At 40.8% G+C, this 15,958-nt stretch overlaps 1 protein-coding gene across 10 annotated transcripts in view; it reads right to left on the reverse strand.

Annotated features, from left to right (window-relative positions):
* The window catches only part of ENTPD7 (ectonucleoside triphosphate diphosphohydrolase 7), a 59,447-nt gene extending 43,897 nt beyond the window's left edge, over nt 1-15,550 (reverse strand). For 4 of the 10 annotated variants that reach the window (XR_002177235.3, XR_002177234.3, XR_012326930.1 and 1 more), the window contains exons 1-5: nt 15,271-15,544; nt 14,910-15,012; nt 13,597-13,779; nt 1,932-2,137; nt 1,537-1,687 (exon numbers count right to left, since the gene is read on the reverse strand). Coding sequence is in view for 3 of the 10 variants with exons in the window: in XM_019939793.3 (XP_019795352.1) it covers nt 1,537-1,687; nt 1,932-2,137; nt 13,597-13,779; nt 14,910-14,917 (548 nt within the window). In the remaining 7 variants the exon portion in view is untranslated. Of the gene's footprint in view, nt 1-1,536; nt 1,688-1,931; nt 2,138-13,596; nt 13,780-14,697; nt 14,830-14,909; nt 15,023-15,264 lie in introns of all 10 variants that reach the window. The other 6 variants (XR_002177238.3, XR_012326931.1, XR_004522508.2 and 3 more) reach the window with 6 other exon arrangements.
* Between the last annotated feature and the right edge of the window lie 408 nt (nt 15,551-15,958).

Genomic DNA, 15,958 nt, shown 5'->3' on the forward strand with positions numbered 1-15,958 from the left:
TTTGACAAACAGAGGAAAGGCTGGGCAGTGCCAGGAGATGAGGCAATCCTCTCCTTTGCTCCAGACACACAAACTGTGGCCATTTCATCACCCTGCTGGTTGGCTCTGCCTTTTTGACCTCCGAGTCAGCTTTTTCTCTGGCCCTCCACCCTCCTTCCTTGTTTGTGAGACCTTAGTCCATTCACAGCCCTGTGATGTGGCACCACCTATGTCATCCATACTCTTCACATGGTTTCTAAAAGTTTGAGTGATTCATTACTTATGTCAAAAACAAAAATTCTAAATTTCACGTGTAGTATGATTACAATTTTGTAGAAGTTACACATAGATATACAGAGAGAAAGGAATAGGACAAAATGAGACAGTTTTGATAGGGCAGTAGAATTATAACTTCTTTGTTTTGATTTTAAGATTTCCTTTAATGATGTAAGGTTCTAGCAATAACATTTTAAACTTTAGTTTTAAAAATAAGTAAAAACAAACCAAAAAAAAAAATTTAAAGATCAAGATGTATGGGAAAACAAGGAACTAGAAGGCCTTTCAGATTGACAAATGGCTACATAAAATAATCTGCTTCTCAACAGTAAACCAGTAACTCTGTGTCTGAGCAGAAGGAAAGTAGTCAACTGGAAGAAGTGTTGACATACATGTCTGGCACAAGCAGAATGGAGCCCTACACACATGGCAGAGGTTTTCATTGCTGTTGGCCAAGTATACGAAATGAAACTTTGTGGAAAAGGGAACTGCCATTTATCAAGGAAAAACATTTAAGCTAATAAAAAATACCCGATGACTATGAGACTGTGAACATTGCAGAAGGATGGGTGCTCAAGTTAAGGGAGCTCATTCCTACCTCAAGACCATAATAAGTATGGAGGGGTCAGGGAGGTGTCAAAAGGGAGAAATCACAAACAAGGAGGGGTCTGACCTAAGCATAGCTGCTGCCCCTTCGTCTTCCTCCTCTTTCAGTGAAGGAAGAAGGATCAGGTGGCAAAAAGCCAGGCTAAACTGCCAAGGTCAAGTGGAAAAGACTTAACCAGCAGGGGTTGAAAAAGTGGTCTAAAGCAATGGAGACTAAGCTTTGCAAGCAGCACCAACTATCATCAGGGAGCCAGGCAAAGTTATAGAGAAAACCCCATTCCTACCAGAGCCCTCCTACTAGACCCCAGGTACCCAGTCCCCCAGGTGACCCTCCTACTACCCTTCTGAAATTATGCTCACCTTCTAGGTGCCTCATGATCCAAATTTATTACATCACCACTGCTCCCAACCCTCAATCAAAACTAAGAATCATTACAACCATCTCAAATAGATATTGATCCCAAAGAAGCAAACGACATGGAGGTGTGATCAACTGATTGTGAAATAACGGGGTGTAGGAGTGGCTCTGCTCTATTTTGAGCAAGAAGTCTCTTAGTGCCACCTGTCAACTCTGTGTGCTGTACCCACATCCTGCCTTCAGACCAGGGAACCACAGAGAATAATGTATGAAACTGCACTTTCAACTCTTGGGCCACCCACTCTCCTGCATCTCACCTCTCGGAGAGAAGCCTCATGCCTGCTGTGCATAGGATGTAAAGGGGGGTCTCCTTGTGCTTCCTCACAGGCACATGAGCAGCAGCAAAGCTCAGCAGAGGACGAAGGTAATCGCTGGCATGTTCTGGAGTGTCTGCCATTGCAGAGATTCCTTAAGTAAGATAAAATACTTTCTTTAAAGAGCAGATCACATAGACTCAGAAGACTGATACCCCATAAGGTTCTGTTTAAGGTCCTAAACATTTATTTCGTAAGAGTAGGGTAGCAATGAATCCCTCCCATTATCCAGAACGTCCAGAAGAAAAGGGTAGCTTTCTTTCTCCCTCTTCTCTTCTGTCCTCTCATTTCTGTAGCAGATAAGAGAGACTGACAATGAAATATATTCCATTTAGTACCTGGCTTGATTTTTTTAACCACTGGTTGGCTGTTACGGTCTCTCATCTGTTTGATGTCCAACAAGTCATGAGGATTCCCATTATGTCTTGGCCAGAAATAAACAAAAATCCGAGAGCCACTGCTGCCACAGTCCACAACAAGTCCATAATTTAGATTTGGGTCTTCAGTGTCAGTAGCTTCAAGATCTCCTACTCGAGCCAAATACCTAAGCCGGGCAAAAAGAGAAACTAGTGTTAAGCAAATAGCACCACCACTTAATTCATCTGTTCGTGAGTCTTCATTAAGTGCCTACATGTGCCAGGCACATGGGACTACACATCCTAACAAAGGAATGAAACAATATTGACCATATTTACTGATGTATATGAGGCAACAGCTGGTTTATACTGAAATTAGGTAACCAAAAGACTCCCCTAAGTTTGGGGGTAGTTCTGAAACTGGCCAGGGTAGCAAATCTTTTACTAAGCATTAAAGGGCTTCTAGGCCTCAGTAAATACTAAGCCACAAAATTTGAGGGTGGTTTGCTATGCACACTAGATAACTAAAGCAGTTCTAACAATTTCTTCTCTATTTATCTATCCTTTCTGTATATAAACATGAAGAACATGGCGGAATGATATCTGGCTGACAGCAGGAAGATGGAACAAGTAAAGATGTTACCACCAAAACCCCAAGGTTTGAGTCTCAGCTCTAGCACTTCCTATGTTTTGTGACCTTCAGGAAATTACTTCTCTCAAGCTGTTCCCTCGTCTGTGAAATGAGGGTAGTTAGGAGTCTCTACTCTCAGAGAGGCCAAAATGTATGTTGAGCAGTTAGCTCAGTGCTGTGTTTGTTACATAACTATTGGGAGAACAAATAGCAGAAGACTCTCTGGAGAAAAGGGCTGAAATATCCAGAAAGAAAAGAAGGCTAAAAGCTGGTAAAACCCTTCTTCTGAGTGATGAGGCTTTAATAAATATTAAAGTTTCCTCAGAGCATACAGGTCTGAAAAGTACAAACGTCACTGATGACTCCTCTTCAAAGCCTTCACCTGAAGAGCAGCCCGGTGAGAATGAGAATGGCTTTTAGCTTATTACTCGAAAAAGGACAGCTCTTTCTTTCTTTTTCTTTTTTTTTTTTTTTTTGCGGTACGTGGGCCTCTCACTGTTGTGGCCTCTCCTGTTGCGGAGCACAGGCTCTGGACGGGCAGGCTCAGCGGCCATGGCTCACGGGCCCAGCCGCTCCGCGGCATGTGGGATCTTCCCAGACCAGGGCACAAACCCGTGTCCCCTGCATCGGCAGGCGGACTCCCAACCACTGCGCCACCAGGGAAGCCCGGAGAGCTCTTTCTTGACGCTAATATATAATGCATGGTAGGCAGACTAAAATTTTGCCTTCTAGATTCTATTAAATTTGAATAAATATTACCATAGGTTGAGCTAATAATTGAATGAATATTCTGAAAGTAATGTTGTGAATTTTTTCAAGTAATACACCTAAACTCCCTTCTGCCCTATCATCCAACATTGTCTTTAGCGGTAATGCCCAGATCCCCAAGACCCTTACATAGAACATTAGAACTAGCTTTTGTGGAGCCTGAAACTAATATAATGGGGGAGGAAGGTTCTTTTACACAAAATATTCAACATTACAAATACAAAAGGGGCCCATGCAAGTGAGGGGCCTTGAATTGCAGGTAACATTCCCTTCACAGTAAATCCAGAAAAGTAAGCCATGTGTCATACCTCTCAGAACAATCTAGCCTGTGTTTACTGGTGATTTCACATTGCTACACAGACTACAGAGTTCCTTACTTTGGAGAGAAAAGCAAACCTGATGAAAAGAAGACCGTGTAGAAACAGCTCTGAAATCAAAAAAGTAGAGCTGAGTACCTTTCCTATTCTATAACACAAAATGCATTATTTTAAAAAGAGGAGAACATATATTTGAGCTTCAATACAATGCTGTAAATTATTGCATAGGATAGGGGTCAGGTAGAACTTTTTTCTGGATCTGATATGAGAGTGAGTTGCAGGAAGTGAAGCAGATGGTAAAAGTCTGTTACACACTAGAAAGTTTACAGTCCTAAAGATTCCATTCCACCACAGACTTTCCCATTCTAATCAAATGATTGGGCTAAAATGGGCTCACAACCCACCAGTCAACTCATAACAGCTCACTTCTATCACAGGAAAGCTGGGCAGACATCTGTGGGCCACAGATAGAGAAGAAATAGGCAAGATAATCCATCTCCAGCCCAAAGTGACTTTTCATTTCTCATCAGCAATCTTTCTACTTCACAGATCTTTATCTGCTTTCCTTCTCTGAAAACCACCCCTTCTACTTCTCTTTGACAAGATTCTGGATCCTGTCCCCTCCTGCTTAATGAATAACTTTTTCCAGTACATTGGTTCTCAAAATTTGGGGGCTCAGGACCACTTTATAGCCTTAAAAAAATTATTGGACCCCAAAGAGCTTTTGTGGTACATCTGTCTACATTTACCATGTTAGAAAATAAAACAGAACATTTAAAAATACTTATTTATTTATTTAGACACAATAGCAAACTCATTACATATTAACATATTTTATGAAAAACAACTATCTTCTAAAACAAAAAAGTTAGAAGAGTGGCATTGTTTTAGAGTTCTGCAAATCTCTTTTGTGTCTGGATTAATAGAAGATAACTAGATTCTCATATTTGCTTCTGTATTCAGTCTGTTACGATAAGTTGTTTTGATTGAAGTATATGAAGAAAATCAAGCTTCACCCAGGTACGTTGTTGGAAAAGGGAAGAGTACTTTTTAGATCATTGGTACTGCACTGAAACTCGACAAGTGGAGTTTCTTAAAGGTTGGTTGCAATGTGGAATCTAAACTCTAAGAACTTTTCATACTGTTACATTAAAATGCACTGGTCTATCTTTCACTTTAAATTGCTTTTACCCATGCGTAATGTTGTCACATCGTATACTGGAAAATACTGGTTCGCTGAGCTATGCAAATCTTCTTAATGTTGACACATTTCATTCTACCAAAAAACCACACACATTCATGAATATCACTACCAATTTTATCAAAAAAGTCTTTTAAGTATTGGGAAGCTATCAAACTCACAGTGGCAGATACAAACTTCCCAAACTTCTAATTTTCACTTAAAAGCTCAAATTTTATCACTGGCAATAAATACTGACAGTTATTTTCCTTGAAGTGACAGGTTTTTACTTCATTCATTTTCAAGAAAATGTCTATGAAATACCCACATCTGAAATCTACAGTTTTTCTGACAGTAATTCTTTCAAGTGAAAAATAGTATTCCATGACTGTGTTCAGCTCACAACTCAAACAATTGCCTAAGTGCTTTTCCTTGAGACAACCTGAGTAGGCAACAGAAGTGATTAATTCCTATTTCCCATTTTGTCACACAGAATATTAAAAAGATATTCTTAAGTGGAATTAGACTTTTCTTCCCACTGCAATTGTGTGACAGTGAAGACTGCCATAACTACTAGTATAATTTGGTGCTCTATCTTGATTTGTGCTAAGGCACCAGCAGTTTTACCCACCATCGCTTTTGCATCATCAGTGTAAATGTCAACTCAGTGAAAAAGGCAAATAGTATCACCATAGCCAAAAGGTAGAAGCAACTCGGAGGTCCATGACAGATGAATGGATAAACAAAATGTGATATATACATACAATGGAATATGCTTCAGCCTTAAAAAAAAAGAAGGAAATCCTGCCGTACGCTACAACATGGGTGAACCTTGAGGACATTATGCTAAGTGAAATAAGCCAGTCACAAAAGACAAATACTAGATAATTCCACTTATATGAAGTATGTAAAGTAAGCAAATTCATAGAAACAGAAAATGGAATAGTGGTTACCAGGGGCTGGGGACAGGGAAAAATTAAGGGTTGTTGTCTAATGGGTATAGAGTTTCAGATTTGCAAGATGAAAAAGTTCTGGAGATTGGCTTCATAGCCATGTGAATATACTTAACGGTACTGAACTATACACTTAAAAATGGTTAAGATGGGTAAATTGTGTTATGCGTTTTTAAACACAATTTTTTAAAAGGGCAAACAACATCTTAGTATTATCATCAAAATAGCTTTGGCCTCACACACTCCCTGAAAGGGTCTCAGAGACTCCCAAGCGTCAGTAAGCACTTTGAGAACCACTACTCTAACGCGACCTTTTTTCTAACATCCGTTTGCTTCTCTACCTATTCCTCCCCCTTTCCCTTCTTTGATATGGCTTCCCAGTTCTCCAGAAGCCTCCCCTCAACAAGCTGATTCTTGTAATGATCTAAAAAAGGCCTCCTCCTTCTGTTCTAGCATGTGGAGTGTCATTCTCTTTAAGCAGTTTGCTTACATTTCAGTATGAGCCCTAAGAGTTCTTTCATATGTTTGCTCCACCTCTCCATTTAGACTCTCAGCGTCTCAAGAGCAATTACCTTATCTGCATACCTCAATACAGACACAATGTTCCTCACATTTCTCTGATATGTATCAGTCAATCCTGATTGGCTTGGGCCTAGAGCTCACAATATGAAGCTGCTAGTTTGTTAATAATTCATCTATGTCTTTGTATAGCTATATTCAAAATCAGTTGGTCTCCTTAGAAAATTTCAATGGCTTTCCAAAGCATCCTGTCATCCTCTTTGGTTCCTGTCAAGATAAGCAACTTTACACCTCTCATTTGGGTACAACTCAACTTTGCTTTCTCTTCTCTTAGAAGTCGCCATGTGTGCATTGGCAGAAAAAAGTCAGCTGACACTAGAATACAAGGGAGAAAGATAGGACCAGATGACATTTATGTTACACTTCCCACTTGAATCCTTGATCAGTTGCTTCAGGCCGCAGAAAGTTCTGGAATTCTGACCTCTTATGACCTAATCAGGCTTCTTACACTTTTCAACCACCTGAAGGTCTTCCTCTGTCTAGGCTCCTAACGTGGATGGATCACTGGTCCTTTCTCGGATATTTTCATTTCTGATTTGCAGTCCCAGCCTTAGCCATCATGGTTAATTACTTGCATTTCTGGATCCTTCTGCTTTGCTGATACTGCACTGTCAACCCCTAAAGAAGACCTAAAGCCCAAGAGAAAAGTTCCAAAAGCTTTGGATCCCTCACATCCACCATCCCAGGAGAGATCTGATTCACCATCACATGCACTTACCCCCGCCTCACACACATATATCCCCTCTATTTGAGAAACATGATTTCCCTCTGGTCACTGCTGAGTCAATGAAAAGAAAGATACCCACTTATACATCACCCAAGGTAGAACTGGAAGACATTGCTTTTCATTGCCATTATCCTCAAGACATTAACAGCATTAGAGCTATAACTAACCAAACCATTACCTAGCTTACAAAATCAACACTAATTACCACTTCTAGAGTTCAAAAAGAACTCAGTAATATGCCAAAAGTCCATTAAAGTGGTCCCCCATCAGCATGGAACTACCACCTCTTTGATGAATGTCATCATATCCCAACTCTGTTCAAGGCTCAAAACCAAATATAATGACGTTATAGCCAAAGTAGCTGTGCATGACTGATGATAGCAATACATACCCAGAAAAGCATCTTGTAAGGTTACTACTTATCTCCTAACAAGATTAATCAGAGCAGTCAGGAACATTTATAATTTAAAGCTCTGCTTATAAACATTATAAACACCATTAAGGACAAGTAAACGAATAAATGCAAATAAATGCCTTCAATTTCACCAGCAAAATCTCTGAATTTTTCCACTGTACATAAGAACCCTTAGCTTCACCTGTATATCTGTTTATCATTTTTATTCTAACCATAAGTAATGGCTCTTTTTCACTTGCTTTAAACAGAATTAAAACTCCTAAGGAAGGTCAGTATTGAGCTGATTGCTGACACAGTAGCGCTCATTCAGTTATTCCCAGATGGCAAAGGAACATGAGGCACCACCTTTCAATAGCTACATTCTTCAGGACAATAAGTCAACCAGACAAATATTTCCCCACTAATAAAGACAGTAGTGGGGTTACCAAAAAGTGAACAATATTAAACATTAAAGTGAAAAAGAAATGTACTGAATATACAGAACATTTAAGTAAGAACGGTTCACTGTTTGTCTTGCACAACATGTATGAATACATGCTAAAAGCACCCCTTATACTAAGAATTATTAATAAATTTTAACAATTTACCCAGTATCCAGGACTAGCACGTTCCAGCAGAACTTTCTGATATGATGGAAATATTCCCTTTCTGCACTGTCTAATAGGATAGCTACTAGCCACATGTGGCCAGTGAACACTCGAAATGTGACTAGTACAAATAAGGAACTGAATTTTTATTTTATTTAATTTAAATTAATTTATATTTAAATAGCCTCTGTGGGTAGTGGCTACCCTATTGGATACCACAGTGTAGACAGTGTTTGTTGAGTAAGTGAATAGATGAATGAATAAATGGGTGTAAAATATGAATTAAGTATGATGAAGTTGTTGGAGCCCATCTTATATGCCACATGCTAGATAAATAGTTGATTAAAACACATCTAACAAAAATTATTCTTAAAAACAGCTTTGCTGTGTGTGTTGGTGGGGGGAAGGCAAGAGGTTTATGGGAAACCTCTCTGTCCTTCTGCTCAATTTAGCTGTGAACCTAAAACTGCTCTAAAAAATAAAGTTTGTTTTAGAAATATAAATTTAAAAAAAAATTCTGGATTCTATCCTTACTGACACCCATCAATCTGTAAATTTACCTTTTCCTAAATTCTAGTTCTGATGCAAACCTTCTGCTTTCTCCTTCCAGAAGCAATGTGGGTATATGTTTGTAAAACAACAGCTCTTCAGTTTTGAAACTACTGAGGGAAAACCCCCATGCAGGCTTCTAAAATCCTGGGCCATATCACCTCAGAAGTGATATGCTATATATATACTAATATGTATAAAATAGATAATTAATAAGAACCTGCTGTATAAAAAAATAAATAAAATAAAATTTAAAAATTAAAAAAAAGAAGTGATACGCTAGGTTCTACCAATGGCTGAAAAAATTCAAATTAAAACATTTTTTCTATATAAAATATTGATATAATTTCATCATGTGAATTAAGAACAATTTAAGTTGGAAAAAATAAGACTATATTCAATGTATGTAATATAAAAATCACAACCACAAGCACTTGTCCTAATTTTTTATAAGCTGTTGAACTTGAGTGCTAGGTGTTTTCATCAATTCCTAATTATTTGTTTAACCATTTTATCATCAGCTAGTGCTTACCAGTGCCTAAGTAGTAACAGCTGCCACAGAAAAGAAATTCTGGAAGGAAAAAAATTTAAATGGAGATAATGCTTCCCCTTATCTTCACTGCATATTTGCAGGGCACAAAACAGAATTAGAGAACAGAAAAATCAAGATTATTCCAAATAATACTAATAAGACTAATATCTGTGATGTACCAGGCAGTGCTAGGTGTTTTTCTTTTTTAATCCAAATGACAAGACAAGGCAGGCATTTTACCTCCACTTTATACTTAAAGAAATGAGATCCCAGAATAGAGCACCTGTCTGAGATAACCCAACTAGAGAATGACGGGCTGATTAGCTCTAAAATCAATCTCTTTCCCCTATACCACAATACTTCGTTCCCAGATAAATATAACTAAACTGTAGAGCAATGGTTCCCAACTTAGGCTGCATATTAGAATCACCTTGAGAAAAAGTCCAGTTATTTGCATTTTTTAAAGGTCCCCAAGTAATTCGGTTACATAAAGTTGAAAACCACTGACTTAAGGTCATCGTTAACACAAATAATTAGACTGTATAATAAAATAGTTTTAACAAAATGTGTAGAACTGTTCAGCACTATAGAAATGGTCTGTAGAAATTCTGAGTTACTGAGTCTACTTGTTTTTTTTTTTGGCTGTGTTGGGTCTTAGCTGCTGAGCACGGGCTTTTCTCTAGTTGCGGCAAGCAGGGCCTACTCTTCGTTGAGGTGCACAGGCTTCTCACTGTGGTGGCTTGTCTTGTTGCGGAGCACTGGCTCTAGATGTGCGGGCTTCAGTAGTTGTGGCACGCAGGCTCAGTAGTTGTGGCTTGCAGGCTCTAGAGCTCAGGCTCAGTAGTTGTGGTGCATGGGCTTAGTTGCTCTGCAGCATGTGGGATCTTCCCAGACCAGGGCTCGAACCCAGGTCCCCTGCATTGGCAGGCGGATTCTTAACCACTGCGCCACCAGGGAAGCCCCTGAGTCTACTTTTAATAAATTTCCCCTCTCCTGCCTCACTGTCAAGATGTCAGTACGTTATTAATTACTGTCATCAGTGTGCCCGCATCTAATGACCATCACACCCTTCCCACTACCACCATTCTAACTTGCTATTATTTGCTGTGTCCTGAGACGAGAGAGAACCAAGCTAATTACAACAGTATGCACAAGTACACAGTACTATATTTAAAATGGATAGGGACTTCCCTGGTGGCATAGTGGTTAAGAATCCGCCTGCCAATGCGGGGGACATGGGTTCGAGCCCTGGTCCGGGAGGATCCCACATGCCGCGGAGCGACTAAGCCCATGCGCCACAACTACTGAGCCTGCGCTCTAGAGCCTGTGAGCCACAACTACTAAGCCCGTGTGCCACAACTACTGAAGCCTGCGCACCCTAGAGCCCGTGCTCTACAACAAGAGAAGCCACCGCAATGAGAAGCCTGCGCACCACAACGAAGAGTAGCCCCCGCTCCCCGCAACTAGAGAAGGTCCATGTGCAGCAACGAAGACCCAACGCAGCCAAAAATAAATAAATAAAATAAATAAATAAATAAAATAAAATGGATAACCAACAAGGACCTACTATACAGCACAAGAAACTCTGCTCAATATTATGTAACAACCTAAATGGGGCAAGAATTTGAAAAAGAATAGATACATGTATATGAATAACTGAATCGCTTTGCTGTACACCTGAAACTAACACAACATTGTTAACAAACTACACTCCAATATAAAATAAAAAGCTGAAAAAAAAAACAGTATGTAAAACAAAAGTAAACAGCCTCTATGTGAGAGCCTTTCTTATCAGTATAGTACATAAGCGCTTAGTACATGAACTCAGTGATACAAAATTTGGTTACTCATGAGCCTTTTCTTATTAAGTTCTGATTCTTAACTTTATTCCTCATTCTTGACTATGTACAGTTCCTGATTCTTTATTCCTGATTCTACATAGTTATAATTAAACTATTATCTCATTAGGAAACAATTATTCCTTCACATCTGCCTCTCTAACTAGATTATTAACTGCATGAGTTCAGGGGCCACGTTTTATTCATCTTTGTACCCTAGCGCCTAGCACGGAGTCACACACACAGCAAGCTCTCAACAGATGTTTGCTTCCTAAATGACTCATGTAGGCAGCCATGAGTGAAGTTTAAGGACACATGGTAATTTGTGGCCATATGCACATAACATTTCATTAAAGAACAAGGAGCTCTAGGCTATATGGCTGCTGGCTGCTCAGCCAGAGCATTACAGGGTGTGAGGATTTTGTTACGCTCATTACACAGGCACAGTCTGTGTGTTCCTTAGCTCTGTGGCTAACTTGTTTCAATTAATTCAGCATAAGTATTTATTGAATCTGGCCACCTGAGTTTAGTGGTAGATAAGAACTATCAGATCACTCCACCTCCCACGTATCCCTCAGATGCATTTACTTCTCTTCATCATCATTGCTGCCACCCAAGTCTAGGCCACCATCATCTCTCTACTGGAGGATTCCAATTCATTCTCCACCATGCCATCAAAATGACCTTTCTGTAAAAAGCATTTCTGATCATATCACTTTTCAAAGCCTTTCAAAGTCTTCCCTCTGCTCTTAAGATAAAGTCTAAACCCCCTAAAATGGCTTAATAGGCCCAGCCTGATCTACCTCTCCAGCTATATAGATCACCACTTCCTGGACTCACTGGTCCAGGAAGACCCCACATGCCATGGAGCAACTAAGTCTGTGTGTCACAACTACTAAACCTGCACTCTGGAGCCCGCGAGCCACAACTACTGAGCCCACATGCCACAACTACTGAAGCCCACGTGCCTAGAGCCCATGCTCCACAAGAAGACAAGCCACTGCAATGAGAAGCCTGTGCACCCCAATGAAGAGTAGCCCCCGCTTGCCACAACCAGAGAAAAGCCCGTGCGCAGCAACGAAGACCCAACACAACCAAAAATAAAATAAAATAAATTTTAAAAAATAAAAATAATTTTTAAAAAAATCTTAAAAAAAAGAAAAAAGAATCATGGAGAAAACTACACCAAGGCACATCATAATCGAATTGTTTAAAACCAGTGATAAAGAGAAAACCTTAAAAGCAGCCAGAGGAAGACATATTATGTACAGAGAGAACAAAGATAAAAATGGCAGCAGACTTCTCCTAAGACAAGCCAGAAGACAGTGAAGCATCGTCTGTAAAGTAATGAAAGAAGAAAACCATCAACCTAGAGTTCCATACTCAGTGAACATTTCTTTTAAAGGGAAAACAAAATAAAGACTTTTCCAGTCACATAAAAGTTTAAAGAATTCACCAACCACAAACTCACACTACTAGAAATGTTAAAGGAAGACCTTTAGGCAAAAGGAAAATGATACCAGATGGAAATATGAAATCTACACAAAGGAATGAAGAGGCCCAGAAATGGTAAATACACAAGCCTTTTTTTATTATTTTTAAAAACCTCTTTAAAAAATAACTGAATGCTTAAAGCAAAAATAATAACACATGCTGGAGCTTATAACATATGTAGAAGTAAAAGATATGACAACAATAGCACCAAGGCCAAGGGGAAAGAGAGGAATGAAAGTACACTGTTGTTAGGTTCTTACACTGTGTGTGAAGAGGTATAATATTACTTGAAGTAATAAGTTAAAGATGTATACTCTAAACCCTAAAGCAACCACTGAAAAAATAAAAACAGAGTTATATCTAATAAGCCAAGAAAGGGGCTAAAATGGAATCATAAAAAATGTACTCAATTCAAAAGAAGGGAAAAAAAGAGGAAAGACAAACAAAGAACAGATGTGACAAGCAGAAAACAAATAGCAAGACAGATTAAAATCTAAACAATTGATAAATGTAAATAGCCTGAAGGGCCCAAATAAAAGGCAGACATTGTCAGATTGGGTAGAAAGACTCAACTAAACTCTGCCTACAAGAAGCTCACTTTAAACATAAAGACACAAATAGGCTAAAACTAAAAGAATGGAAAAACATCTATCATGCTAACACTGACACAAGAAAGCTGAAGTTGCTATTGATATATTAATACCAGACTAGTAGATTTCAGAGCAAAGAATATAATCAAAGAGAAACAGAGTCATTTAAGAATGATAAAAGGGTCAATTCATCAAGAGTACATAACAATCCTAAACATTTATGCACCCAGTAAGTCAGCCCACCAAGACAAAAGAACAGAAAGATGTCTTTCATGGTTAAAACGCAGCAACAGCATTGCTGAATCAAAACTGAACATTGCCGAAATGGGGCTTAAGAACTTCTTTATGTAATAAGTGGCATGCAGTTTTACTAATAAAAGTGCGGTATTCCCCAAAAGAGTCAAAGGTGGTAGTGTGTTAAACAGCTTATCAAAATATTTATGACTTCAACACCAAAGCCAATCGAAGCGATGTAAAGCTGACTCACCTTTCGTATTGCCTGTCTCGTGGTAATGAAGCACCCCAATGTCTAAAGTCCATGATTAACATAAGCAAAAGGAGACAGGATATGAAGAAGAGTCCTAGGAGTGCCACCCGCTGCCGGGGAAATGGGCTCACTGTGGGCACAGTGAAGTACCAGGAGGCTGGGCAGAGGTAGGAAAAACTGATCCTGAAATGAGACAAACATTAGTAAGAAAAGTCTCTACAATCCAGTGCTAAAAAACGGTTTTTAAGCTGAATTAAAGCGCTTCCTGATAAAGGCAAAAAATTTATGCCCCCAAAAGTCTAAATGTTCATTTAGTCTCGAATTTTAGAAAAGGACACATATAGTTCATGGAGCTTCTACTATATAAATAAAAAAAGGCTTCTCTGCTCTTTTTTCAGAGTGCACTTTGGGATGCAGTTCAAAGAACCAACTTCATGTTAATGAAAAGATCACCAGTCTCCCTGTGCAATCTCATAACACTGAAGAATCAGAGCACTTGTAACATTCCCATCAAGAATGCTGTCAAAAAAACTGGATAGCCAGAAAATTTATTCAACTGATTTTTAAAAATATTTTAATAGGTAACATACGCACACAATAAAAAAAAAAATCAAACAGTTTAAAGGATATATAGTGGAAAGTGAGTCTTGTGCCTTAACCCCATCATTTCCCTCTCAGAGGCAACCACTGTTACCCAGGGATATTCTTGTATACACAAGCATAAATACATACCATATAGGTAATATATCTGTGTGTGTGTCTGTGTGTGTATCTCCATTCCTTTGGTTTTACATCATACCTACTGTTCTGCATCTTTCTCCACTTACTCTATTTGACAACTGTCTCATTTGGTACCTGTTGCTCCACAGATCCACATTAATCTTTTCTGAAAGCTTCAGAGTGTTATAATGTATGGATAAGCATACTCAACTGTGAAGTTCACTTTCCATAGTAATTCAGAAGGACCTCGGTCTGTTTTCAAAGTTCATTAAAAAAATTTTTTTGTTTTGTTTTTGTTTTTGGGGTTTTTTTAACCTCCCCAAGGGGCACCTAGCCTCACTCAAGTGGAAATTTGAAAGAACATTACAATCTAGCACTTACCAGAGCTGAGCAAGCACTCACTCTATCACCCCGGGGGCTCTGGGCTGTAAGGTATTGTTGAATCTGCCTTCAAAAGAATGCAGCTTTGATCTTTGCATCCATCTGACCAGGCTGCGAAGTCCATATGCAGCCCTAGAGTAAACCTCACTCGTAACAATCTCCCAGCCACCCCCCACCGAGCTCCCAGCTGAGGATAAAGTCTGCAACCTTACCTAGCCATGGGTTCCCTTCAGTGGTCTCAAGGCCTGTCACCTCCTTTTCCTTTTGCCTTGAGAAGGTGGTCTCCTCGTCCCAGTCATCTCCGAAGTCTGCAGCCTGGAAAGAGCTGGTTGGGGTTCCGGCTCACCTCCAGCAGTACCCACGAGACTAGACCCCATACCCCACCACGAGAAGCTCATGGCGTCCACCCACTCCCCGGGCTCCCACTCCAGATCCGTATGCTCTTGTTCCTGGGGCTCAGTGGACCCTACCCAGGCTCCCTGGGTGCGGGGTATTCTAGAGGGCCAGCGACATCCTCGAGGAACCCGCGGTCCGCCCCTCCCGGCCCCGCAGCCCTCCCGAGCTCACACTCACGGGTCGAGCGGCCCGCCGGCTCCCTCAGCTCCGCTCTGCTAGGTCCGGAGGCGCTCCCCGCGGCCTCTAACCGAGCCGGAAGGAGGCCTGGGCCGCCGGCGGCGCCACGTCCCCAAGGAAACCGCAGGGAGCCAATGACTGACAGGGGACCCGCGGAGAGGGGCCCGCCTTCCGCCCAGCTGGGGCCGCGGGCGAACCAGCTCCGTCGGCCGCACGTCGGTCCGCCAGGGTGGCCAGTCCCCTAGAGCGCTAGGCCTTAATGCCCGCCCCGGGATTTCGAGCGCGTCCAATCCGGAAGGGCGTCGTGCGGGGCTCCGCCTGGAGGGGCCGGCTGTGGCTCACAGGTGAGCAGTACGGAGCGGCGCCCAGGTACCTTGCGGCTGCTACCCTCTCGGGGGCGCTAGTTCTCTGCTGGCTGTTTTCTCTGCGGCCGTTTTCAGGACGGAGCGGCTCGGGTGCGTGGGTCTCGGGGTGTTCGCGACACAAGTGCATTCCTTGCCTAAAGGCAGTCGGAGGTTTTGTGTCCACAAATCCTGCCCTGCAGAATGGCAGTTCTCCCACCACAAACCTTCCCTACAGCCTCCCAAACAGATGCCCCGGATCCACTGTGTTGTCCCATGAGAAAAAACCACAAGTTGGGGGGTAATGACGACCACACCGCAGCGCTTATATCCATTCATTCAACATT

Source organism: Tursiops truncatus, chromosome 16 (genome assembly GCF_011762595.2).
Source record: "Tursiops truncatus isolate mTurTru1 chromosome 16, mTurTru1.mat.Y, whole genome shotgun sequence".
NCBI classification, from domain to species: domain Eukaryota; kingdom Metazoa; phylum Chordata; class Mammalia; order Artiodactyla; family Delphinidae; genus Tursiops; species Tursiops truncatus.